The sequence below is a fragment of the Labrus mixtus genome, chromosome 9 (genome assembly GCF_963584025.1).
Source record: "Labrus mixtus chromosome 9, fLabMix1.1, whole genome shotgun sequence".
Taxonomy (NCBI): Eukaryota; Metazoa; Chordata; class Actinopteri; order Labriformes; family Labridae; genus Labrus; species Labrus mixtus.
In genome coordinates, this window is record NC_083620.1 from 9,790,503 (window position 1) to 9,818,002 (window position 27,500).

At 45.0% G+C, this 27,500-nt stretch overlaps 2 protein-coding genes across 2 annotated transcripts in view; one reads left to right on the forward strand and one right to left on the reverse strand.

Moving 5' to 3' along the window:
• The window catches only part of fam131ab (family with sequence similarity 131 member Ab), a 130,928-nt gene that overhangs the window by 78,633 nt on the left and 24,795 nt on the right, over nt 1-27,500 (forward strand). The window lies entirely within an intron of this gene.
• Nucleotides 1-27,500, reverse strand: part of LOC132980179 (chloride channel protein 2-like) — a 121,832-nt gene that overhangs the window by 35,376 nt on the left and 58,956 nt on the right. Inside the window, exons 6-15 of the mRNA XM_061046152.1 lie at nt 26,718-26,795; nt 22,014-22,092; nt 20,718-20,843; nt 19,832-19,916; nt 17,442-17,543; nt 16,245-16,329; nt 15,153-15,308; nt 6,466-6,535; nt 5,164-5,274; nt 1,686-1,899 (exon numbers count right to left, since the gene is read on the reverse strand). Coding sequence (XP_060902135.1) covers nt 1,686-1,899; nt 5,164-5,274; nt 6,466-6,535; nt 15,153-15,308; nt 16,245-16,329; nt 17,442-17,543; nt 19,832-19,916; nt 20,718-20,843; nt 22,014-22,092; nt 26,718-26,795 — 1,106 coding nt within the window. The remainder of the gene's footprint in view (nt 1-1,685; nt 1,900-5,163; nt 5,275-6,465; nt 6,536-15,152; nt 15,309-16,244; nt 16,330-17,441; nt 17,544-19,831; nt 19,917-20,717; nt 20,844-22,013; nt 22,093-26,717; nt 26,796-27,500) is intronic.

The following is a 27,500-nucleotide window of genomic DNA, read 5'->3' on the forward strand; positions in this document are numbered from 1 at the left end:
AGAGAGAGAGACTCTGGGAGAGGAGGGTTCCTCACCCAGGGGAGATATGACGCTGTGTGATGCAGCTGAAAACCCCCTTCTGTCATTCAGATCCATCATCCCACAGACAAAGTATGGAAACTGGTCTGGCTGCTGGAGACGTGCCTGAGTACTGCCAAGGTTCCCTTGAGCAGGAACGACTCATAGCGCCCCCTGTGTGCAGCCCCCTCACTCTGACATCTTTCCATACATGTCCATAGATCCTGTAGCCAGTGTGTGTCTCTCAGTAACAAAGGGTAACTCTGAATTCACCCTCAGGGAGTCATAAAGTTAAACATAATGTGTAAGACTCTAAACAGTTATTTTCTTTTTAATCGCAGTGATGCTTTTAAAAAGGGAACATGAGCGTGTGACCGCAGTTTGCCTCATTACATAATCAGCAAAGGGAAAATAACAAACCACGCAACACCTCTCTGACACCTCAGCTCACATTACACGCAGTGTTCTCCCTTCTCCTCTCTCTCTCAGACACACTTACAGACAGAAGAGGAGGCCGAGGACGGGCTGGAGAGGCCATGAGGTCACAATCGATAATAAGGAGAGACAGAGGAGAAGACGGCGGCGGAGGAGACAGAGAGAGAGAGAGGAGCAGAGAACGATGAGATGGATAGCCCGGGTCAACTGAGGTGCTGATGCAGAAAGTGGATGACTCAAGTAGCAGACAGGGACGAACCCCTTCAGGGGGCCGCCACAGAAAATGATTAACAGATGGAGGATGAAATAAAAAATGTCCTCATTGCTCCCACTTTGTGCATGATGCATCCTAACCATTATCTCCACCTAATGGTTTGCCAGCATCCAAAACAATAATCGTCTCCAAACAATGAAATGAAAAGCACCTCTGTGTGGAGCACAGCATCCCACTCGGCACTGTGTGGTCGGCTTGAATTATGAATTGGGGTTAAAGCAATTAAAGGCTACATCATGCTGTGACACCGGACCAGGCACCTCCATCCGGGTTTGTCTTTCTGTCCGGACCCTCTCTGTGAACTCTGAAGGTGTGAAAGCTGCCTGTTAGAAGCACACACTGTAAATATTAACGGATGAAGCCTGAGTGACGACACCCGTCTGTTCCTGCAGGGGGGCGCTGGAGTCCCATCGTCAGCCGCTGCCATGCTGGAAATGCTGTCTCAGTCTAACTTTGAGTCAACCTAACGACAGGCTGAGAGCTGGAGCTGAGGCGGGTTTTAAACCTCCTTACAAACCATTACTACTATGGATAACACGTATCGTTTTCAAAGTCAAAATGGAGCCGTTTTAAAGTGTGTGCTAGTGAGGAGAAAAACTAATCAGAAATATTTTGTTTTTTTGAACCCGGCTGTGAACATGTTTATTTCTGCTGTAAAAACAGCTTTTTTGCCGGTCATGTGAATGTGACTTCCTGTGTTCCTGCAGCCAATCACAGGGCTGACATCATTTAATTTCCTTTCTTTAAATACTCGACAATCACTGCTGATATTTGGATTGTTTCTGTACTATTATTTTTAAATGTTGAGCTTTTGAAACATTAATGTTGATGGATTGATATGACTTCTTTGTCCACGTCTGAAAGTTGTCTTACATCACAGCAGCTGCCGGAGTTTCATGCTGGTTAAAGTATCTCCTCATGTGATGTCATGTGATGTGTGATGCTCAAATGTACGTACTCGTGATTCCCCCAGCCCAGCTCAGGGAGGTAGGGCAACTTCTTGATCCTGATGATGGAGTCGTAGAGCGAGGGCTGCAGGGACTGGGCCACGGCGTTGGCCAGAATCACCGCTATCATCACCGGCAGGATGTGGGAGATCTGTCCCGTCAGCTCGAATATGATGACAGCGGTGGAGACAGTGTGTGTGACCGCTCCTGACAACGCCGCAGCACCTTTAGGGGAGGAGAGAGGACAGCGTCATGAGCAGAGGACAAAGAGGAGCTGTCGGCATGCATTTGTCAAGCACAGCGGTTTTGAAGACCAGGTCTCGGGACCCATAAGGGGGGTCCTTCAGGGGCATCATGCATCAAATGAATGAACAGTAACATTGATTAGGATTTCAAATGGTAACCAGTTATACTTTAACAAGATCAAAGAGAAGCATATAGAGAAAATGTTGAGGAATACAAACAACTGAAGACCTGGACGAGTTTCTCACGTCCGACCAGACGTGCTCAGTTCTGCAAACAGAAACCGTATCAGCAATGGAAGAGGGCGCCAAAACATGAGTCGGTCTCAAGTTTAAAAAAAAAAAAAAACACTTTCATGTTCAGATATTCCCTCTGAGTTTCACACGTTGCCATGTTTATTTTAAGCACCTGAATAATTCGTTCATCATTTTCTCTTCATGACACAAACCTCTGATCACAAGCTGCTGCAAGACACGCTCTCTTTGTGTCAACGTCGACGCCCCCTGCAGACACATCGAGAGGATTTATCTCCGTGTCTCCTCCTGTCCTTTGCATGTGTAAGCAATGTTTTCGGACAATACATTTCTCCCTGCTCTATTTCAAATGCCTAATGTGCAACTCACAATGAATCTCTGGCGTGGACATTTAAAAAAAAGCTTGTTTGGAAGGATTTCTGTAAATCACCTCGTCTGACATCTACCTCGCCACAGAAGCTTTAGGCGTTACATAAAACAATACATTCAAACTTTTCTCTGATGGTTTCGTCTCCTTTTTGGGTCATAAAGAGGCTGTCATTGGTTGAGAGGCAGGGTTACTCCCTGGACTGTTCACCTGTCAATCACAGGGCTGACATATAGAGACAGACAATCAGCCACACTCACATTCACACCTACGGACAATTTAGAGTCAGCAGTTAACCTAACGAGCATGTCTTTGGACTGTGGGAGGAAGTCGGAGTACCCGGAGAGAACCCACACATGCACGGGGAGAACATGCAGACTCCACACAGAGAGGCTCCTGTCAGACGGGGATTCAAACCAGGAACCTCCTCGCTGTGAGGGGACAGAGCTAACCACTGCAGCAATATTTCACATAATATATTTAAAGCACTTTTAACCCTCGATCTGTTTGTACTCCAACAAACTGAAGTCTCATTCCTCCTTCGTGCTCGCTAACAGAGAAAATGTTCTCATTCAGCTGATTCAATAACAAAGGGAGACACAAAATCTCTCATATAAAAGCTGCATCCGATCACACAGAGCAGCACGGGGTGAAGTGAGCCTTCACTGCTTGACAGAGAAAATGGATGAGTCCAATCAAATGAACGAGATGAACGCTGGAAAAAGCATTCGAATCAAGTGAAGGAGAGGGGCGAGCGGAGAGAGAGCGAGAAACAGATGGTGTGTGTTAGAGCCTACGCAGAAAGCTTTCATTGTTCTTCCTCGTAACTTAATTAAGCCTTTTGTACGTCTGCCGTCCCGCCTCTGATAAATGCTACTGCTCCCACTGCCCGGCCTAACATTTAGTCCTTAAAGCGAGCTCGGCTTTGCAATGAAAGAGGCTCATCAGAGCGACAGGCCGGTAACGGGCTGAGTCATCTGCTACGGAGAACCACGACAACATCAGCAGCCTGAGAAGAGCAGCCGCCACCGTCGTGTAACAGCGGCGTTATCAGCACAGCTGTCAACAAGTAGCACGGCGGAGAACATGACGGCGCTGCATCTCATTAGACCAGCAGCACCAGCGGGCATGGAGATGTCGTTATGAAAGCACAGCTGGTTGCAGGACAGGAAGTACACTTTCTGTTACATTACATGTTCCATCTGTTACATAAAAGTAGGATTTATTTGATGCAAATAGCAGTTTATCTGCAATTAGTTTAAAAAATGTGATCGATCGGACAGAACTTAAAGGAGCAATATGTAACTATGACACCTAGTGTTTAAAATGGGTACTGCAGTCTAAATTCTAAACATTGTAGAGAGCTGTCTCCCCCCCTCCTCTCTAGAGTCCATGTTCACGCAGGTTGCCATGTGGTGGACACTGAAGCTTCAGTGTTTATCCAGCTCTGCATCGGTCTGTAAACCTTTCTGTGTTCTAACTTCTCTCCATTTTTCAAAAGCATCTCCAATATTGATCCTAGTTTGAGCACGTTTCTGCTCGTGGAGCTTATTAGAAACATGCAGAGGCTTTTTAGGTCGGGTACAATCACTTCTATCTGAACCAGTTCATCGCTGCAACACCTGTTGGTTTGACCTGATAACTGCTCTCATATCTGGCAAATCGAGGGGTGTCCAAAACCGGCGTGTGGGGGGGGGGGGGTCTTAAAACCGTCTACCTTCTCTGGTCCAAACAAATCCAGAGCATTCAGGACCAGAATCTAAAGTTAGAAGGAGGACATACTGGCTGCTGCATTGTTGTCAGAGAAGCCAGCACTTCAACATAACATGTTTCTTTAATGTCTGATCATATAGTAAGGTCACTTTATCATTTCACTCACTACACATCTTACTGATTGGACCTTTAAGGTACGACAAAAAGCAGTTGCTATCAGAGCCGTCATGGCAGAAGCAAACGTTCCTGTGGTTGCTTTAATGATTACAAAATCTTGTCTTTTGTTAAAAAGTTAAGTGCATTATTCTGGTATATTTTCAGTTTTTACACTTTAAACACCATGAAGCAGAGTAACGACACACAGAGAGGACTTAACTGTTCAACAGCTGCAGGACAAATTCAAAACGTGTAATTCATATCATTGACTTTCAGGGGGTAAAGGAAATCTTTGACATTATTTTATTTAATGATGCAACATCAACAGAAAGTTCTTCCTGACAGCACCACTGTGGCTCGTAAATCTTCGAGGTTTGTCTTTTATTTCTTGTAACGGCTCGTCTGGGAATCTCTTAAATCTAACAGATTCAGTCTGAAGCATTTGAGGCTGACTATATATTCCTCACGTCATATTTACTTCTAAACTGTAAACTGAGGCGATTTGTTTTCTTTAAGTATTGGTGAGAAGAGTGAAGGGAGTGATGCCTTGCCAAGATCGTAATGAGAAGAAATGAAAACATTAACATCACTCAACAGCAGCTGAACTGGTTATGAAGGAGACAAACTTCAGCTTCTAATGATTTGAATTCTGTTTATAGACGGGAGAAAACAGACTGAGTATGACTCTTCAGCGGTGATGAGAGTCAGACTGTTCAGTGTAATAGGTAAAGAACCATGAGTGTGTCCTTCACGTACCGACGACAGCGTAACCTCCTGGCACGATGGAGTAAATGGTGCCGTCCGTGTGAATGCCATCTGGGAACCAGGCTGCCATGCTCTCTCCAACCAGACGACCAAAAGCTGCCCCTGAGACCAACAGGAACAGGAACAGGAACACAAAGAAACACAGCGACAGTCAGTACTGAGGGCCATTATGAACTAACTGGTGTTAAGTAGCTGCTGTAGTCTGAATGTTTGAAAAACAAAGACAGTAACTCAGTTTCAACTCTTTGAATGGTTAAAGAAACCTAATAGTTAACAATCTTAACAAAACGTTTAACTTAGACATGAATATGTTCCAGTTGTGCAAGAAGAACAAATTGATTCTCTGCTACGTATCACTCCACTGAAAGTCCTCATCCAATCCAGACTAGTAAGTAAATAGAAATGATCTTTAAATTAATAAAGTAAACGTTAAAGGTAGAGTCAGTATCCTGTCTCCTTCAAAATAAAATACAGACTTCTCCTAAAGTAAAGCTGCTCCATCATCCCTTCTGGGCCTCCATACATGTGTGTTGGTGACTGTGTCTGCAGAGACTCTGACTGGATTTTACTGTTCTGCTTTGTTCTGGTTGACAAAGGACGTTTCTGGGCGGAGCTGGTGTGTTTCTTCCAGCCAATGACAGCGCAGCAGGTGAGTTTAGGAGTGGATACAATTCAGTGATTGGAAGAGACGTGGACGTAGCAGCAAAGAAGAGAAAATATAATCACAGTGAGGAGAAACACCAAGTGGATAAAGCTCGTTCTAAAACGAGGGTGAACCTTGTGTTGTCTTTTACGCATGGACGTGGAGTTGTTCTGCTTCCTGTTGGACAGGCAGGTGACAAACACCGGCGGTTAGCTTGTGCTAGCGTGCGTTAGCTTGCAGTGTAGTTACAAGCAGTAAACGTACACACTACGTCCTGCAGGGGGCGGGGCTTCTGGGGGGCAATGAGCCCAAAAGGAGGGGCCACGTTTGAAATTTGTGTTTACAAACATTTCTACTGACTCCTCCTTTAACTAATAAGACATCCTTCCACTGAGCTAACTACCTAGCTAACTAACTTGTTGCTAGCATTTTTATATCCATTCTAGAAAGTTGGATGGTTGCAAGATGAGCATTTTAAGTTTTGTAGGTTATTTTTTAAATTATATTTTATTCAGTTAACAACTTGCATGTGATGTAAATCCTGCTTTAGGAACTTTGAGCTCATTTCAAATATATGTGAAAATTAAAGAGCCAGCCTCGCTCCGTCCTGTTTTAATGGGCAGGATGTCTCCGGGCTGGTTGCTGCTTACCGATGACGAATACTGGCATGAAGGCTCCGCAGGGCACTGGGATGGTGGTGGCCAGGGCAGACATCCAGAACTAAAAGAGAAAAACAAAGAGGGCGATCAGGAGAGAGACGACATAGAAAAAAGAACAAGGTGGCATTTCAATTAACGTCAGAGTGCCATCCTGTGTGCCCTGAGATGATAGCCGAGTCCAATCCTCTACAAGCCGGGAGGAGGCGACCATGCGGGGCTTATTGCTGGGGTTAGATTGGACTGTCACTTTCACTCCTCATTTGACAAAGACCCCCAAATGAACCCTGGGTAATGTGCAGGCTCCGCCGATTGGCTGATTATGTACAATGTGAAAGGAAGACTGCTAATTAGAAAAGACAAACAAAAAGGGAAATGTCACCACGACGATGTGTGAGCATTAACGACAGGTGTGTGTGTGTGTGACTTTAAGCAAAGAGTTCTTGGGTGGGGGGTGGGGCTACACAAATATTCAAGACATTAATCAATCTATAAATATGAAAACAATGTCTTCAAACTCGTGTGGATTTTAGATATGAGGTCTAATTCATCCTCCTCACGACCGCGTTCTATCGATCCATTCTTCAGTAAATAAACGATCTATCACTCGAGCCTCGACATCGAAGGCGGACAATTATGACCAAACCAATCATAAGTTCAAGATCAGCGTCTCAGAGTTATCACAAAGCAGTTAAAGACAGCTCAACTTCACCTAAAGTTGAGGCAAAGACGCTGGTGGGAAAGAAAGACGGCAAATTAACTGTTCCTGAAGGGGGCGCTGGAGTCCCATCGATGGCGGTCTCCATGCTGGAAATGCTGTCTCAGTCTAACTTTCAGTCAACCTAACGACAGGCTGAGAGCTGGAGCTGAGGCGGGTTTTAAGCCGCACCCACCTGTCAATCAGTTCAGTTACACACCTTATTGTGAATAACTCTTATCCTTCATCAAATCAAAACTGATGAGTCATCAAAACATTCACCCCCCGTACAGTGTGTGTCGATCGAGACATGAGCTAATCAGACCTATTTGGTTTTTTGAACCAGGCTGTAAACATGTTAATCTCTGCTGTAAAAACAGGCTGTTTAGAATGGGTGTGTATGTGACTTCCTGTGCTTCTGCCGCCAGCCTCTAGTGGACACTCAAGGAACTGCAGGATTTTACACTTCAGCATCGGCTTCATGTTTCAACACGGGAGGTTGTTGCTTGGTGTGAATGTGTGAAATGTCGATGCACTACTTTAAAACACACATATGCCTTCACAACATTTATATTAACCTTTCATTTACTGGTTTTCTTCTGCAAACCCTCCGTGACTTTTCATGGATCTTTAATGACACACTTTGTTTCATCTTCACCCTGCATGTCCTTCAGATGTTATTTAGGCAAAAACTATCTTATACTTTTGAGACGGTCATACAGGCACACACAAAATCTAGACAAGAGCTTTGCATGCATGGACTAAGTAAGAATTAGATTTTTGTACAAGTCATTACACAAACTTCATCAGCGTAATCGTCTCGTGGTTTCAAATAGACTTTTTAATTACGCTCATTTCTCCGTCTCTCTCTCCACACCTCCTCACCTCCTCTCCTCTCCCTCCCTGCTCCCTCTGCTCCGACTATAGTTAGCTGTAATTAAGGCCGGCTGCCATGGCCAAGTAATAGATCTCCTTCAGTAACCTTACACTGCTGTTTCACACCTCACACACTCGCTCACAAATATGTGAGTGGGTAGGTGTTCACACACACCTACGCAGACACACTATGACACAAGCTCAGTGACAATAGTCGGAGCTGAATGCAGCCGGAGAGTAAAAGACTCACACAAGAGCAGTCCAACACACAAACATGAAGCCTCATGGAAAAATCGATCATGGGGATAGTTTTTAGACTTATAGATGATCATCGTCTTCCTCCATCACTTCCTCTTTTATTCTTTCTCTTCTGTCCGGCCTGTGAAACCTTAATAAAAACTAGAAAGGTTTAAAGGATCTGAGAACTCATAACACAGGATTAACTTTATCACAGAGGCCATGAACTCTGAGGAGTGTGTTTCTTAGTGTGTACCTGTGTGGCTGTTGGACAGATAGTCACAAAATAAACAAAACACACACACACACACACACACAAGCAGAGAACGATGCAGTTTAATCTAGTTATGATTTTAGGTTATTTAGTATGGGATTTAGTACCTGAACCCAGCTGTCGTCTGGTCTTTAAGACCGAGAGCCTCCACAGTACAATGCTTCATACTATCCAACACAATGTTGTCTCAAAAGTGAAGCCAATACATCACAGCTCCCCCTACTGACTGGCTGCAGTATAGGCCATAAGCTCCGCCTCCTCCATGTTAACAGATGGACAGGCAGAAAGGCAAGCCAAAGAAACTCAGCTCAACCTTCAGGACGTTATCACTTCTCGGAGTGTCTACTACCTGCGTCTCCTATCGGCTCACCCTGACTTCACACAGACAGAAAACGTCCACGTTAAGATCGCGTTCACACATGCACCCTGACAACGTCGGGAAAAGGTCACTTGTGCAGTGTTTGCAGTGTGAGAGGCTAGTGATGTATAGCGGGGGAGAAAGTCAATACTATTGAATTAGATTAAATTTAAAAGCTTATCGCTGAAGGTTTTAACAAAAAGTCCTTGATATCGTTTTTAAAAATGCATTTCAGTTTCAGCCACGTTTTATGTGTAGTCTTAGATCAACATCTCTGATCCGGCGCCGAGGGACTGAGTGAACGGATTACAGACACGTCTCCAGCAGCGCCACTTTATGTCCATAACAGCGTTATCTGAACCAGCTGCTTGTTTACCCACAATAACAACGACTGTCACACTCACACACTTGCCTACAGGTGAGCCTGACGGCGTATTGGCTGCAGTGTCTTCTCCCAGTCCCCGTTTCACAGGAGCCGTAACCATGGCAACCACACTCATTTGATCATGATCTGCAGAATGACAGGTGCCCTGCGGTGCGGTTTCTCCTTCAGGTGGAAGTTGCCAGAGAGATGGACTAATAGCCACTTAAGATTTGATATGTATTCTTCAGATATGCTCAGAGCTGGAGGAAGCACTCTGTAATAAAACACCGCAGGAATATTACAAGCTCTGAAAACTCCACCGTACAAGAATAAAAGTATTAAAGGTAAAATAAAATGAAATGTCTGCAGGTGCCTACACTGGTATCCCAATGTGATGTCATTTCTTTGAAGAGTTTCAGTATATTCTGCTGATCCCCATTTTAAAACTCACATACAGTGTCACAATGCTTTATGTCCAAACTAAACATGGGCAAACGTTTCAGCGTATGTTAGAGTAATCACAGGATAAATCTGCAGAGGGCACCAAACGACTTATCCAGCAAATCACGGCAACTTTTCAAAGATGGTAGATCGGACATGAATCAAAGCATCCATGATTCTGCATCACGATTCAACAAAATATTTCCAAAACAGGACACTTGTTGCCCCCCTATCCGTCGCTATAATCAAATCTTTGCAGCAGGAACGAGTCACTTTCCTCTAAAGGAATTATTAATATTTCATGTAATCTAATCTAATGTAATCTACTGAGCGTACGTCTCACTGAGGAAGTGCATGACCATCAAAATGTATGAGGATCCTCAACCTCACGCTGACTTGGATGAACTGTCGGGGAGAGAAGCCAGCAAGTGAGCCGGGGTTTGATCAGGTTGTCGGTTTAAAAACCTAAAAGTGCTAAAAGAAAAAGCTATTATAGAAAACTTTCTACATTAAGATCCAATTAGAAATGATTAAATGAAGCACATACATTTTGACGGAGCCTTTAATGAGACTTATAAGCTATAGAGCTGCTTCAGGGCTCAAGGAGAGAGAAGTTATTAAACTCAGTCGGACTTAATAAGGAGACTTTATAAATTTTGTTTCTGGACTCAAATACTCTCAGCTGCTGTCTTATGAATCCACTCTGATGTTATTGTCACTGGGGGGCTTTTGTCGAGGTCCTAATCGGCCTAAACAACGACTTTTATTTGGCTAAAAACAATAATTAATTTACCTAAATGTGTATTATTGACTTAGCAAGTGAAGACAAAAATAAAAACAACAGTAAATAGTGGCAGTAAGACATTAAAAGAGCAATATGTAACTAGTGCTTAAAATGGGTATTGTAGCCCAACTTGGTGATAAAGTGACCTTACTATATGATCAGACATTAAGGAAACATGATATGTTGAAGTGCTGGCTTCTCTGACAACAATGCAGCAGCCAGTATGTCCTCCTTCTAACTTTAGATTCTGGTCCTGAATGCTCTGGATTTGTTTGGACCAGAGAAGGTAGGCGGTTTTAAGGCACCCCCACACGGCCGTTTTGGACGCCCCTCGGTTTGCCAGATATGAGAGCAGTTATCAGGTCAAACCAACAGGTGTTGCAGCGATGGAAGCAGGCAAGAGAAGTGGTTCAGATAGAAGTGATTGTACCCGACCTAAAAAGCCTCTGCATGTTTCTAATAAGCTCCACGAGCAGAAACGTGCTCAAACTAGGATCAATATTGGAGATGATTTTGAAAAATGGAGAGAGGTTAGAACACAGAAAGGTTTACAGACCGATGCAGAGCTGGATAAACACTGAAGCTTCAGTGTCCACCACATGACAACCTGTGTGAGCATTGACTCTAGAGAGGAGGGGGGACAGCTCTCTATAATGTTTTGACTCTGGACTGCAGTTCCCATTTTAAACACTAGGTGTCAGAGTTACATATTGCTCCTATAAAGGTCCAATGGCAAAGACATGGTTAAATACCATATTTCTTGTTTAATTTCCACTTAAAGCACTCTTGATTCCAACCAATGCTAGCCACACTTTATAGTTACTATATATAAAGCTAGTTAGCCAGGTATGCTAATGTTTAGCTTACATTAAAGCAGACAAACCCATTGTTTAATAATCCATCCCTCATACTTTTGTTTTTGTATATTTTGGTTTTAAAAAGAAACCATCGAAGCGCTTCAAATAAAAGTCTCACTTTTAAATTCTGCTCCACTCCCCGAGGGTTTCAAACACGGTCAATTAAAAAGTGATCTACAACCGACTTTCATTCAGATTTATAATCAAAAGAATGTTAAAGCTCACAGGTGAGAGCAAAGTTTATCACCTATTACTGCACTTTATGCCCCCTGGCTGTGAATGAACCTTGATTTATTGTCTTTAATCATATTTTAACTGTCAGAAAAGTGGCTAAAACACAGATAAACAAGGTGAAACAGAGGAACACGACTACAGAGAGCGCTGCTGCAGAACAACAACAACAGGAGCGAGGTGGAAAGATGGGACGAGTGGAGGATACTCAGGTCAAGGGTATGAGTTATGACGCACTATTCAGGACATTTATATTCCATTTAATTTGTCAGTCATCTGGGAGCCGTCCATGCTCGTGTGTGTGTGTGTGTGTGTGTGTGTGTGTGTGTGTGTGTGTGTGTGTGTGTGTGTCACATTGAGAGGACAGTCTATCACCTGGGGGCCTCAGGGGACCCTCAGGGGCCCTTCTTCTACTCCCACTCCAATTACAGTGTCGCACAGCACTCTGTCAATGTGTCTCACACATACCCAACACACACACACACACACACACACACACACACACACACACACACACACACACACACACACACACACACACACACACACACACACACACACACACACACACACACACACACACACACACACACACACACACACACACACAGATAGCAGAGGACTCATTCAGCTTGTAGGACACACACACACACCTGTATTAATAAACACATCCCTCACTGAGAGCTGCTGATGGGGATAATTGAACACCACTAAAAATAGCACTTAGCTGCAAAGAATGCCAAGTGAGTTTGCAAGTGAGTGTGTGTTCATGTGTGTGTTCTTGTGTGTCTTTTCAGGTGTGCTTAACAGTTACAAATACTTTCAAACTTTCACAGAAGTTCCCCCACTTACGCTCGTCTTCTCAACAACAAACAGAAGCAGCCTCTGTGCCTACGACACATTCTCGCCTCCGTGTTGCCTCCCACATGTAATTTTAGTTTTTACAGCATCTTTATTTGCCGACCTGTCAGCATCTACTTCCTAGACTCTTTCCACGCACCTTCACAAGTTTAGCAGCTGGAATGAGAGCTGTCCAGAAGTATCTGCATGAAAAGAAGCAACAAGACAAGATGGCTGCCATGCGGAATAAAAGAACCATTCATTACCGAGAACGGGAGAGAGGGAGCGAGCAATCTCCTCTTTGAAAATCACCAGGGGGAAAAAGCAAAGGCTGTAATTATACAGAGCCATTACAGCCTCAGTTTGAATGCTGTATGTATCAGTGTGTGTGTGTGTGTGTGTGTGTGTGTGTGTGTGCGCGTGAGAGGAAAGATGTGAGATAGATGGTGAGAGCAGCTTGATGAGATTTTTGCAGGTGGCGGATTAAAGTTGGAAAAGTGTGCACATGTTTGTGTCCTTGCACTGTACTCATCTCACCTCTGTGTCACATCTGGGAAAAGCTGAATTTGTCTCTGGTTACCCCGTGTTCTCGTGCATACATACACACACACACACACACACACACACACCCGCGCACACACACAACCACACACACACACACACACACACACACACACACACACACACACACACACACACACACACACACACACACACACACACACACACACACACACACACACACACACACACACACACACACACACACACACACACACACAGAGCTAAGATACCAGGAGGAGTGATGCTGAAAGCCATCAGACTCGGTGAGTTTACATGCAGTTACAAAAGTCGATTTATTGAGTTAGTCCGACAAAAAGCTGACATTTAAAATTCATACCAACATGTTGGTCCAGCTGAAATGGTACTAAATTGAATTTCTCGAAGTCGAGCAGACTAACACACCTTGATAATGCCGATGGAGATCGATTTCCGCTTGCATGTATACAACTCAATCGGACCCAAACTGGACTTGGCACTCTGCGCATGCTCCACAGTCCCCACGCCAAGCTTTGACCCAGAAGTGGCGTCGGAGTCTGCCTTTCGAAATCACCATAAGCTAGGAGCCGTTTTGTGGCTGTTTTGTAAGCGAGCAGCGGAGTTGATGCAAGCAGTAACTGGGATCCAGTGGAGGGAGATGAACAGCGGAGTGACATGTGATGTTTTGGGGAGGTTGAAGACCAGTCGCTCTGCTGGGGTTTGATAGTTCATGTAGGAAGACCTGCCAGTGGAGAGTTACAATATGTGATATCACAGGAGCCTGAACCAGGAGCTGTGTAGCTCTGACAGGTAAGGTCTGATCTTACTGATGATGTACAGGGCAACTGGACAGGGCCAGGGGATCGAGGCCATGTGGACCTTCAATGTTAGCTGGTCATCAATCCTGACACTCAGGTTCCTGCAGACTTTGACACAAATAGCACAGCTCTTACTACGATGAGAGCCGGTTTACTACCTTCGGGTTTATTTGGATTCTCAACAACGTTTTATTTCAGCCAAACGGAGTTGCCAAAGTCAATGAGGTTTACGTAATAAAGCCGATCTAATCACATCAAAAGCAGCTCTCCTCTGCAGCGGGCCTGAAAGAGAGATTGTAATAGAAACAGGCAAAGTGCCCGGGCACAGAGTTTGTCTGAACTCTCAAACTTCAGTTATTAAGAGGGACAGAGACCTTAAGACGGGTGGCGAGACGTTGGCATTTTAACTAATACAGGCGAGTTTTTTTCCCCCACTGGGGCCAAGAGTGCACTGGCTTTGTTCCAAATCTCTGTTTCAAAGTGGTTTTCAGTCTCAGGGGGGTAAACAGGGACACGGTGAGTACTGCATCTTCACCTCAAACCTTTTTTTTTTTTTTTTAAGATTTATTTTGGGGCTATTTGTGCCTTTAAAGGAGAGATAGGACAGTGGATAGAATTGGAAATCAGGGAGGGAGATTGGGCAACGACATGCGGGAAAGGAGCCACAGGCGGGAGTCGAACCTGGGCCGTCGCTTGGAAGACTACAGCCTCCAAACGTGGGGCGCACGCACTAACCACTGCGCCACCACCTCAAACCTTTTATTCCAGAAAAAAATGTAATCAGCTGTGATCCAACAACCCAGTAAGGACGTCCTCTTGTCCTCAAATTTACTGAAATGTTCAACATAAAAGTTTTTAAAGATTTTTATACACGCCTTTAAAATTGCGCCCTCTTGTGATCAGGAAGCAGTATCACTTCTCTAACGGTGGACGTCCTGAGCACCACGGTCTCCCTCTAAACAGATCCCATCATCTCTCTCGCTCAGCGATGCGGCATCAAAGCGGACTGAAAACTTTAAATGAACTCCGGGGGACGTAACTTTGTGACACAGGAAAGGGAGCGAGAGTTTCCAGCACTGCTCTCCCTTTGTTCCAGCGACGAGAAGAGATGGGCTCCGTTCCAATCCTTTCCCATTAGCCCGGGGCCAGTATCGAATAAAAAGGGCAAACCATCCCCATTTATAATACGGCCATGTTCAATCACTGTCTCCTCGTGACCTTCCTTTATCTCGCCCCTGTAGAGACTGTATGTGTGGATATAACATAATGTACCAGAAGACGTCCTGCACCAGAGAGCGAGTGAAGGATTGGATAACACACGGACATCGGGACAGATGTTCTGTCATCTTGGGCTTCTCGCCTACCTTCATGACGATGAAGAGGACCAGGGTGACGAAGACGTTGACCTGTGGGTGCTGCCAGGCCGCAGAGTGTCCGATGTAGTCAAACTCTTCAGCAATGCCCTGTTTGGCCCAAGTCCGGTTGTCGAGTAAAGTCACCAGAGACTCCTTCTGGGTCAGCTGAAGGTAAGACAAAAAGATTTGTTGTTTTTCTCATTTTCATTAATTTGCTAAATGCAACAGGGGGAGGGGCTTTGTGACCTCTCTTCAAAGCCGACTAAAGATGTATTTCTCTTCACCATGTTTCTCTAACTCTAATACGGCCTTATACTTTTTAAATACGGTGATGTCATCAACTTTAATGGCTCGCCGCAAAGATAAGAGCCAAACTGTTGTGATGCAACAATTTTTAACGAGACATTTTCACATTAAGCATTTCTCTAATTATTGAAGTTCATAAAAGTTCTTCTGACTAAGATGTGCGAACTTAAAGGTACCATATTATTCAAAATCCACTTCACCATGTTTCTCTAACACTAATATGTGTCTCTAGTCTGTCTATAAACCCCCCAATGATGAGAAAAGTCCATCCTCTCCGTCTTTGCCTGCTCCACTTTTCAGAAAATGTGTGCTCAAACAGGCGGTTTGGAGATTTTCCCTTCATGACATCACAAAGGGCAGTAACCCCTCCCCCAGGTGGGTGACACTCCCACAGCTAGGTGTTTGTTCTGCCCTCTGAGTCTGCCTTCTCACAGTAAACAATAGGGCATGGAGAGAGAAAGCCCGAGACACCCAAGCCCTTCCAGAGAGGGGGCGTGGTCAGACACAGCTCATTTACATTTAAAGGTACAGACCTTTATGGTGAGTTTTCAACAGTTTTCAGTAATATGACTTTGCAAATAAATAAACATTCCTCCAAATATAACCTATATAACAGTCTGAATGTAAGCTGCATCCTACTTGATGTAGGAAAAGCTGCTGATAAAGGTCTGACTACTAGTTTACTAAGTGAAGAAATGAAACATTAGATTCTTTGTTTCTGCAGGTCTGAGAGCCGTGCTGTAATGTTTGCTCTGCTTTGTGTGTAAAAAATGACATCATGTGATGAGAACTTACTCTGCCGGCCATAAACTGCCCAAAGCCTGGGGGGAATGTGAGTGTGGAAACGAGTAAAGTGACCAGTGCAGGGTACAGCAAACGTCTGAGAGAGAGAGAGAGAGGGGGGGAGAGAGAGAGAGAGAATAAGATTAATAAGATACGTTACATGTATGGAGTATAAGTGACAAGCCAATCCTGAAGGTGCCATTTTGACTGCTTGTCCCCGTCATTGTGTCATCATACATTCTAAGGAAACACTGATATCATATTTAATAAAAAGACCCCGTGTGGAGCTGGTTTGATTGAAATGATGAGTGACCAGCGTGGCTGAGTGGACTAAAGTAAACCAGGATGAGCCTGTGAGCCTTAGCTCAGGGCAAACAAACCCTCGCCCACAGACGTTTATCGGTCGTGTTACAAAGCTGAGGATCTTATATGAAGAAGTAGAAGTGTTTTAAAAATCCCAGAAGGCAAGATGAAGACCCGCCTCAGATATAAACTGAGGACTATTTTCAGCGTTACAGCCGTTATTAACTACCTTTAAATCCGGTGTTATAAGACGCACTTCTAATACCCTGTATTTCATCTAGAAAGTTGGCTGCTATATACCAGTGCGACCAATTAACCAATATAAAACACTGAGGCGCGAACATCATTACCAAGAGTGCAGCTCTCACCATCACACACTGAACGCAACAAGTTCACTCCTGTTCATTGTGTTTTAGATGCTTTTTACCATCTTCTCTCCATCATGAGGTCATCATGGTGCATTTAAAGCAAACAGAAGTATTCTTTTCAGTAGAATAAAACTTCTGGAGTGCTGGACAGATTTAAAGTCAACGAGTGACCAGAGGTGGTGGGCACAGCGACTCGAGGGACGAGGGTCTGTACGTCACAACTTTCCCCGCAGGCTGAGAGCTCGACTAGCATACTGAAGATAGGAGGAGCAAACTCAAAACAGACGGTACTAAAGAGCTGCACACAAACGACATCTTTCAAACTTTATTGAACGATTGAACTTTATTGAAATCGTCACGCAGCAAGAGTGTAAAACCGTTTTGTCTTTGCATCTTAGATACCGGTGAGACTTTTATACCGGATGTTACGGTGTGTGGTCAGTTACAAAGAACTTTACAGATTTGCAGATCTGTGAACGTGTTTGTGGATCTATTTGTGTATTTGCAATAAAAGCGGCAGAGAACTGCCTCGACTTACTTCTTCATGAGGAATCTGTTGATGGCCTTCTGCTTCCTCATGAACTGGACGATCAGTCGGTTCAGGTAGACGAACAAAGCCCCGCCGAAACCACTCGCAATACTGCAGAGACACACGCACACAGAGGAACAATGCATTATGGGTAGTCAAACTGAGACTGGATGGATGGAATACATTGCAGCTCCAGTTGAGAAATAATACAAAGCATCAACAGTAGTATTCTTCTCCCTCACACCTCCTTCAGGAGTCCTCTCTGCTGCATTTAGCCTCAAAATAAAAACACAGAATGAGTCTGCTCCAAGTGAGTCAATTTATATTTACAGTCGGAGCCACGTACGGGAACAGAGATCTGTACAAACAGGATGTTAAGAGAGTGAAAAAAGATTTGCAGGAGATACAGATGAGGGAAAGCGAGCTGTGCGGAGGAGTCAAAGTCGAGAGGTTTACATAAGCATTAATTTAAACGCTCAGTGGGAGTCCTCTTCAGAGCTCTGAGAGGGAAAGACAGAATAGTCATGCAGACAACCTAATGCTTATAAATTTATCCTGCTGCATTATTAATTCTGTCAAATACATCTGAATAAGTAATGAGCAGGATGATGAGGGAGTCTTCGTTTTGTGTCCTCTGCAGCCGAGGCGAGGTTAGGGATATGATAGTGTGGACCTTGAAGCTGCAGGGTGTGGTACATCACATCGGGCTGTGTCGTCCCAACCATCACTCGACGCCAACCCTCCATCATCGGACTGTGTAGTCCCCACAACCACCGCCCGTCCTCATTCCTGCACGGCCTGCTCCGACCTCCACCTCAACGGCGAGGAAGTGTGGACAACAGGAACGAGAGGAATACAAAGGAGAAATCCTTCCTGCATATTATCCCATCTGCTCTTTTTTAAAGCGCCTCAAGATAACACTTGTGATGAATTGGCGCTGTACAAATAATGATTGATTGATTGATGCCTCGTACTAAGCATCCTTGTTTCCTCGTGATTCTCTCCTCTGGCGCCTGGGGAAACCGGGGAAAGAACCGGGGAAAGAAAAGAGGTAGACACTTGGAAGACGTGGCCTTGGCTGCCTGTAGCCTAACTTGTTGTGGCCCAGCTGACTGAGACACTGACCGACTTCTCCTTCACAGTTACAGTCGACATGACACACGACATGCAGACATGTCCTAGCACGCTATCTGACGGTGTAAAAGCAGGAATATAAACTCTGCTGCCTGCTCTGGAGGGACTGTTAGGATGTGCACTGGTGCAGCAGTGGGCGTTATCACCTCAGGACAATAAAAAGGCCAGAAGATGAAGAGCCAAGACTAGATTTAAAAGAAAAAGGAGGATTTCTCTCTCTCTGGGGGAGTTATGCAGAGTAACACGCGAGCAGGTGCTTCTTCATCTGAGATGCAGTGAAAGCTGGAGCGTTAGAGAGAGCATCCCCTGAGGAGTGCGTGGTATCGTTCACAGCCATGGTGGAGCCCGGAGGCTAAGGCAGAATAAAATAAGACACGCCTCAGTGAGAAAGCAACTGTTGCCGGCTGAATTATCCATGTTAGGTGACTCATGCCGGCTACCCTGAGGTAACACCTCCACCAGCTACAGCGAGAGGAGCTCATGAATAATATCTGAATTAAAGCCGCCGTCACTGCAAATGGGAATTCCTGTCAGAACAACCAGATGGGCAAAAACAACGAGTCCCTGTTCTGAATTTTTCAACTTTCTGTGGACAGGAAACACAAACTTTTCCACTCCGAGAGCAGCATCAGGTGGAAAAAAACAAGTTATTTTCAACAACCAAACTGGAAAGGAGTTTTAAAAACAACACTGATACCACTGTTAGAGGCTAAAGTTCACTGGCTGACTATACCACATGTCTTCTAAGTGACCTGTGCACTGATCTGGGACGAGTGTGAACGTACTCCACGCGCTGCTACACGTGCTGCAGACAGCACTGAGAGTCATGTGACCTGTGGAGTCGGAGAACACCTGGAGGAACAAACTTTGATGCAAAGCCATTTATAAAACACCTGATGTCCGTTTCAGAGGGTATGCGCTCATCGTTGCTAGGTTACGAAAGTCAGCAACAGCTCCACACCTGACACTGTTCCTTCCAAAAGACGAGGCAGACTAGCCTCTCCTCCGCCATTGTTGTTGACAAAACTGACGTTTTAAGTCCAGCCCCGTCTTTATTGGGATTGGTCAGTGAGGGAGAAGAGACATCGACGAGCGCTTTTCAAAAAGTTGAACTGTTTTCAAATGAGAACACTGAGAGCGAAGTGTGTGTGTGTATGTGTGTGGTTCATACCGCCATGGTTTTAATCAGTCGTCACATTCTAAGCTCCTCGTCTATATTCAGTTATGAAAAGATAAAAATGGGAAAAGCTCAAGTCAAGACTCACCCGATGACGGCGAAGGCGGGAAGCTCCTGGAGGTCAAAGGGAAAGTCAAGCCGGAAACGCGTTTTAAAAAGTGCTGTGATGGTCTCTGGAGAGGGAAAACAAAGATGACATCATGAGTTAGGAAAGCGAACGAGCCCAAACAATCACCTTCATCATTAAAGTCCACAGAGACGGGCAGGGGTCTCTCATTCCGACGCGGCGCTCTAAACACGTGACAGGGCAGCTGGAGTTCTGTGCACAACGAACGATAACGAGGGAGAAGAAGACAGAAAGTTCAGCTGAACCGAGCTTCTACTTAACATTACCAGAGTGCACTCTGGGAAACAGAGAGGTGTAGAAAATGTTGACATACATTGGGGTTAACGAGACGCTGGAAATCCCGAGGATGCCATCGGATTGGCTCCGAGTTTTAACATCTGCTTCTGGAATCTAAAACTTTGGTTCCTTTTCTGCTAGATGAGAAACCACATTTACATCCCCGGCTCCGTCCCACAGCCTCCGTTATCCCTCAGTCCCTTCACATACGACAGCCCACCTGTCCCCGCCTGAGGCCGTTTTCCTGCACAGCTGGAGCGCCCAGGTGTGGTTACCAATAGTGATGGCTGCATGCCATTAAGGTGTTCCAGGTCTAACTTCAGCAGACATTAATGTTAGCAGCTACACCTGTGCTGCTCCTTCTGCGCCATCATTAAGATGTATGTGTTTCAGCGACGTCAGAAGCCCTGCAAGCAGCACGGACACATCGAACATTTCTGATAGGACACGTTGTTATTCTGCAGCCTGTCTGTTCGGGGAGCTTCATTTCTAGGAGAAGCTGTGATGTCATCTATCAGTGGCAACAATAGTCTTTGCACCAACTTTAAACTGGAGCCCTGGTCATCCTCACCTTCGTCTCTGTTCCACACGGCCAGCACTCTGAAGATGAAGGCACTGAAGGTAGCAGCAAAGAAACCTCTCCAATAGTTCCTCACCGCAAAGAACGTGGATGTTACTTCAATACTGAACAACACACCTGAAACACAAAACACACAACAAACATTTATGATATTTAGACATGGAAATCTCAATAAAGCTTGAGAGCTCATCTCTGCACAGAGTAAAGGTGCAGACGGCTTTTCTCCACATTCAGACGCTAAACAAGAGCGGACTGCACGGAGGGCGTGTTAGCGTCGGCATATAATCAGTGCAAATTCTTTTGTGAATAGGGTGTTGAAACAGGGCAGATTGTGGGTGCCTTTTCTGTACAGTTCATTAGTGGGTGCAATCCATGCCAAGGGCGAAACATCAGGCACGATTGTTTTGTACCGTGCAGGAGCACGATTAAAAACCCCTCCCCCTCGCCCGCTGGTCTGCGTTCACATCAGTAACATCGTTCCGTACCCGGGTACACTTGCGTATGTACACAGTCCGATACAGCAGGTGGCAGTATGCACATAGTCGGTTTGCAAATCCGCCGAAAAAGCAAAAAAGGAAGAAGTAACCATGGCAACCACTCGTGGACTGAGTCCATTCTGCCAACTGTGGATGTTTTTATTATTTCTGAGACGCCAGCAACGACCCTCTTCCTACGTCCACATCCACCATGCAGCTAAGAGGACGAAACGGGCTTGTGGTGCACGGATACGACGGATTTTGAAGAAACAGAATTACGTCATATAGCGGTCAACTTCCTTGTTTGAGCACGGTTGCGTTCACATCTCCTGCTGACCGTACTCGAGTACACATGAATAATGCCCAAGATCACCTCTTCTAGCGGGCACGGTACCAGAGTCAAACACGCTGTGTGTTCACCCTGATCAAATGAACCAGACTTTAGGATCAGGGTGTACTCAGATCCTTGCCGGGGTCCCTAAACAACCCTTAGTGGATCCGGCCCTCAGAGTGTTCCTCTTCATTTCACTCTCAGACATGTTGAGTAATCTTTACTCCTGATATCTGAATGTAACCTTCAGACTCATCCTAACGCTGTTCCTTCATTAGCTGAATAAACGCTCACACGTGTTGTAAGATGAGCTGACTCAAAGTGAACCTGTGAACCTGAGGTGTTATTAAGTGTACAAACAGAGATATTACCTTCTACTGAGTCATGTGTTACAACACGCTGCGTTAGAGGACAACAGTCAATAAAACACACCTACACTCTGTTGTGTGCCAGACTCATGTCACTGTTATCATCACTCACCTCCTATTGGGGCAGCGAAGCAGCATCCCACTCCCACAGCACAGGCGGCTGCCAGCATCTCGATGTTCCTCGACTCATTCTGAAACACACACACACACACACACACACACTTTTAAAATAGTCATCTTTGTATATTTTAATTCCAAACAGGCACAAAGTCATCCTGATATTTCCACGGTTCGTCGCTTTAGCTGACAACTGCAGAACTGACTCTAAATGCTGGAACATAAGTCCTGCAAATACAGGCCCCTGATTAGAGTACGTCCATCAAAATGACTTATTTTGACCTCTGACCTTTTCACCTATTTGGTTCTGACAGGCCAGATAGTTTCAGGAATGACAGGAAGCATCCTTCATGAGGTGTTTGTATGATTGTGTCCAACCACAGGAAGAAGAAAATAACAACAACAACTAATACATACAACACTGAACTGCATGACCGCATAACAGGAGGTCAGGGGGTCAAGGGGGCGTGGTGCATTATGGGGGATTGAGTTGCTGTTGTTCTTAGCCATGCCTGGTCGTACTCACCGTCATTCCTATGAGACTGGTTTCCTTCAAGCAGCATGTCAAAGATAAAGAGGAGTAGTGAATGTGTGTGTGTGTGTGTGTGTGTGTGTGTGTATGTGTTGCGTTGCTCCCTCTACTGTACACTCATGCTGAAGGCTTTTCTTGTTCTTACAAACATATACATGTAATATTGAAGTCTATTTAGCACGCTGTACGGCTGCTTACACACACACACACACACACACACACACACACACACACACACACACACACACACACACACACACACACACACACACACACACACACACACACACACACACACACACACACACACACACACACACACACACACACACACACACACACACACACACACACACACAGTGATATACAAAGTCCAAATACAGCTTGCTCAGCAAAATGTGTGAATATAGAAACGCCTTCAGGACGGAGGGAACGTTGAAATCACGTGTCCCAGAACTCCTGTTGACCATTTACTGTGATCTGAACTCACTCATTTATGATCACAGACACATGATCAGCAGACAAACATCGGGCTCCTTGCAGGAATCTTTCTCCTTTACTTCCCAGATATCTTTTCTCTCGAGGTCTGTGAGTGATATTCAGACTCTCCTCTCTCTCTCCTCCGCTAACACTTCCTCTCAATTCTCATTTCTACTTGATCTATGGCTCCTGTTCACAGAGAGCTCATGAGAATTCGCTAAAAGCTGATTTACATTCATAAAAATGTCCGCCCAAAAGAGAGGGAATAAACACGAGACAGATGAGCTGGGAGTTTCATATTTATTCATTACAGCGGTGCCAGGTTAACAAAATAAAAGTAAAGGTTTGAGTTTGAGGGGGCTGGAGCTGATCCCAGCTGTGACTGGGCGAGGGGCTGGGTTTCACCTGGACTGTTCACCTGTCAATCACAGGGCTGACATATAGAGACAGACAACCAGCCACACTCACATTCACACCTACAGACAATTTAGAGTCCCCAGTTAACCTAACGAGCATGTCTTTGGACTGTGGGAGGAAGCCGGAGTACCCGGAGAGAACCCACACATGCACGGAGAGAACATGCAGACTACACACAGAGAGGCTCCTGTCAGACGGGGATTCAAACCAGGAACCTCCTCGCTGTGAGGCAACAGAGCTAACCACTGCAGCACCATGCAGCCTCCATAAGTTAGACGATTATTTTAAACTCTAGTGAAGTGACCCAAAGGTTCCCAAAGGTACTTTCTGTGTCAGGCTTCATATTGAACAGGAGAAGCCGTTAAAATCATTTAATTAATAAATATCATAAAGCCTCCCTGACGAGTATGAACCGTCTGAGTTTAAATTCAAGAGAAGACTTTGGACAGTGGAGCATGCTGGGAGTTACCTTCATGGCGTCTTCCTTCGTGTAGCATGGGAATCAAAAAACAAAGTTCAGATACTCGTTTGATATAAATGAATGTTGATACTTAAAAACGCTGTCTCGGTGTGCAGCGCTGCAAATCGAGAAAATCCCAGACACTCATCGTCATAAATCAATAAATAAGCCGACGTGCACGTGATAAAAACATGTTTTCAGAAATATTATGAGATGATGTGTCTGCTGTTTGGAAACCATGGTGTATTCCATGTGTGTGTGTGTGTGTGTGTGTGTGTGTGTGTGTGTGTGTGTGCGTGTGGAGTACTACTCATCCCTCTTTTTGACACTCTATCTAAAAGAGCGGTGGAACAGAAAGCAGGTTTTTACAGCCCACAGGCTACATTAGCATACCGCACTTCAAACTCTGGAGAGAGAGAGAGAGAGAGAGAGATAGAGAGAGAGAGAGAGAGAGAGAGAGAGAGAGAGACAGCTGCAGAGGGACACTTCACACACACACCCACACACACACACACACAGATTCAGCATAAATATGCAATAAAATGCAGCACAACACGAGAGAGAGAGAGAGGGAAAAAAGTTACAGAGGGTTACAGGGAAACGATGTGGATGGTGACAATAATGATGATTAGTGTTGTAGTCAAGACCACAATAACCGAGAGAGAGAGAGAGAGTCGAGACCAAGACAATGACTCCTAGGGGTCGTGGAACAAATTGCCGATTAGTGGTGGTCTTGACCGGTCTTGATTTAAAATCTGGAGTCTGCCCAATCTGAGACCAAGACCAGGCCGAGACCTTCAAAAAGTGGTGTCGAGACCAGAGATGATACTCTACCCAGTGTCTCCGTGTACTAGTTAGAGTGCATATCTCTCTTTTAAACGATGACCCCCCCTTCCCCTGATTTCCCCCTGGACGGAGGTTTTTAGTCCCGAGGTGCAGAACAAAGCGATACTAAAACAGATTTGTTCCTGCTGCTATCACTGAGTCGAACACACTGGGGACATATACGGAGGAGGATGAAGAATGACGAGGATGAGAACGGAAGAGAGAGACAGCCAGATGGAAATATTTATAAAGTTAAAAAAGGGAAAATGGAAAATGGAAAATTTAGGGAAAGAGTGACTTTTAAACTGAAGTATGTCTGAATGCCTGAGACATGCTAGATTTTCTTTAAAGGCTACATATCCTCCTCCTCTTCAACCAGTTTAAATAAGTCTCAGATCTCCTCAAAACATGTCTGTGAAGTTTCTGGTTCTAAATCCACTCTGATCCTGTATTTGATCATGTCTATAAACCCCTCTATTTCAGCCCTGCTCAGAACAGGCTGTTTCTGTGTCTGTACCTTTAAATATGTAAATGAGCTGTGTCTGACCACGCCCCCTCTCTGGAAGGGCTTGGGTGGCTCGGGCTTTCTCGCTCCATGTCCTATTGTTTATGGTGAGGAGGCAGACTCAGAGGGCAGAACAAACACCTAGCTGTGGGAGTGTCACCCACCTGGGGGAGGGGTTACTGCCCTTTGTGATGTCATGAAGGGAAAATCTCCAAACGGCCTGTTTGAGCACACATTTCCTGAAAAGTGGAGCAGGCAAAAGATGAAGAGGATGGACTTTTCTCATCATTGGGGGCTTTGTAAACAGACTAGTGACACATATTAGTGCTAAAACAAGAACTTTTATGAACTTCAATAATTAGAGAAATGTTTAATGTGAATATGTCTCGTTAAAAACTGTATCAGGACAGTTTGGATCTTATTTTTGCAGCGAGACATTAAAGCTGATGACATCAGCGTATATAAAAGAGTATAAGGCCGTATTATGGAAGCAGCACGGGGACTTTGGGGCTCTGGCACCCGCAGGTCTCTGTCTCACTGCCCTCTGTACTTTCTTCACCCCCCCCCCCCCCCCCCAACCCCCCCCTTCCTATGAGAGGAGCTCACATCTTCAGAGAAAAGAGAGAGATGAGAGATAAGACTTTCTGTGCCCTCCTTGATCCTAGCGGACGGAGAAGATTGAGAGGAAGGAGGAGGAGGAGGAGGAGATGATGAAGTAGGAAATGATTTGCTTTCCTTCCTTCCATCTTTTTCACACTCGTTTTTGATCCCCTCTCTTCCTGTCCCTTAATGACGCTTCCATTTGTATCGTGCTGAATTTTCTCTCCGTCAGATCTGAACATGAAAATAACTTTTTGGAGCCGAATGAAGAATCGAATCAACGTTTAAAAAATCTGCAATAACTGTTGGTCGAGTTTAAAGACAACTAAGACAATATTTTAATGGAAAGGAGTAAAGAATTTGTGCATTCACAGATTTTTTTCCCAATCTTTAACCGTACCAGAGACTGAAAATACTACTGGACGATGCCTGAGTGATGTCACTCGTCTGTTCCTGCAGGGGGCGCTGGAGTCCCCTGAAGGCAACAGCCAAAAGCAATCAAAACGTTAGATCACCAACCAAAGTGTGACATCACATTGGTCCAGGTCGAATGCAGTCTACAGCCCGAGTATACACAACAATCTGAAGGGCAGTCAGACAGCTGGATCTAAGATTTATCACACCTGCAATCTTTGCAGCAGGAGCCGTCAGAGGCCAGAAGACATGCTCAGAGAGGTTTGGTTTTATATGCAGATTTTACACTTGGTGAAAGGAATGGTTTTATTATCAGGTGTATGAGGTGTACCGTGTGTGTTTACAAGAAAACCGTATGAAGGTTTAAATTGAAGTTACTGTGATAGACTGTGAACACAGCATCTGAAGTTGTAAGAAATGAGAAACAGAAATGTGTGAAGACCCAAAAACAGAAAATCCGACTGACCTCATAGATCCCTCCAAACAGAGACATGAACTTGCTGAGCAGAGCGGCACACAAGCTGGCGATGTGAACAAACGGACCCTGACAAAAGGAGAGAGGAGTAAAACAGGTGCAGATGTTACAAGTGAGCAGTGCAGCCCCCCTGCTGTGCATCTCACACAAGACAGCACAGAAAATCTCTTTGAAAACACATCAACATCAAAAAACTGTCTGCAGTGAATATTAACATGCTGGGGAGGAAGTTCAAAGTGGAACTAACAGGATTAAAAGTGAGAGTGTCGCATCAGAAAAGTGATGCTGGAGTTAAATAAGAGTGAGAGGCCTGCGATGAATCAGAACTGAGGAGGCTTCTGCAACCAGAAGGGCCTGGGGCTCAGGTCTGTCTGTCTGTCTGTGTGTGTGCATGTGTGTGTGCGTGTGCATGTGTGTGTGTGCATGTGTGTGAGTGTGTGTCTTAGGCTCCCTGCGAGGATGTCTTCAGGCTAGGCAGTCTTTCAGGGGGACCAAACTTACCTGACTCTGTTTTTTTTCCCTGGAGAGCACAGTGTGTACGAGTCGTGTTGACGACTATTTCTTGCAGATATGCACAGAAACAAGTCCACACCATATAAACAACAACATCTGCCCGTCTCTCCTCCTCCCTCTGGGCTTTAAAAAAACCCATCTCAGGTCAGCTCGGCACACTCCTTTCTTCCCTTCATCCTCCTGATTTCACAGTGCCTGCTCTTGACCTGAAGCGGAGCATATCAGGCCGCCGTGTGCCATTTATGACTCATTTGTAATTCA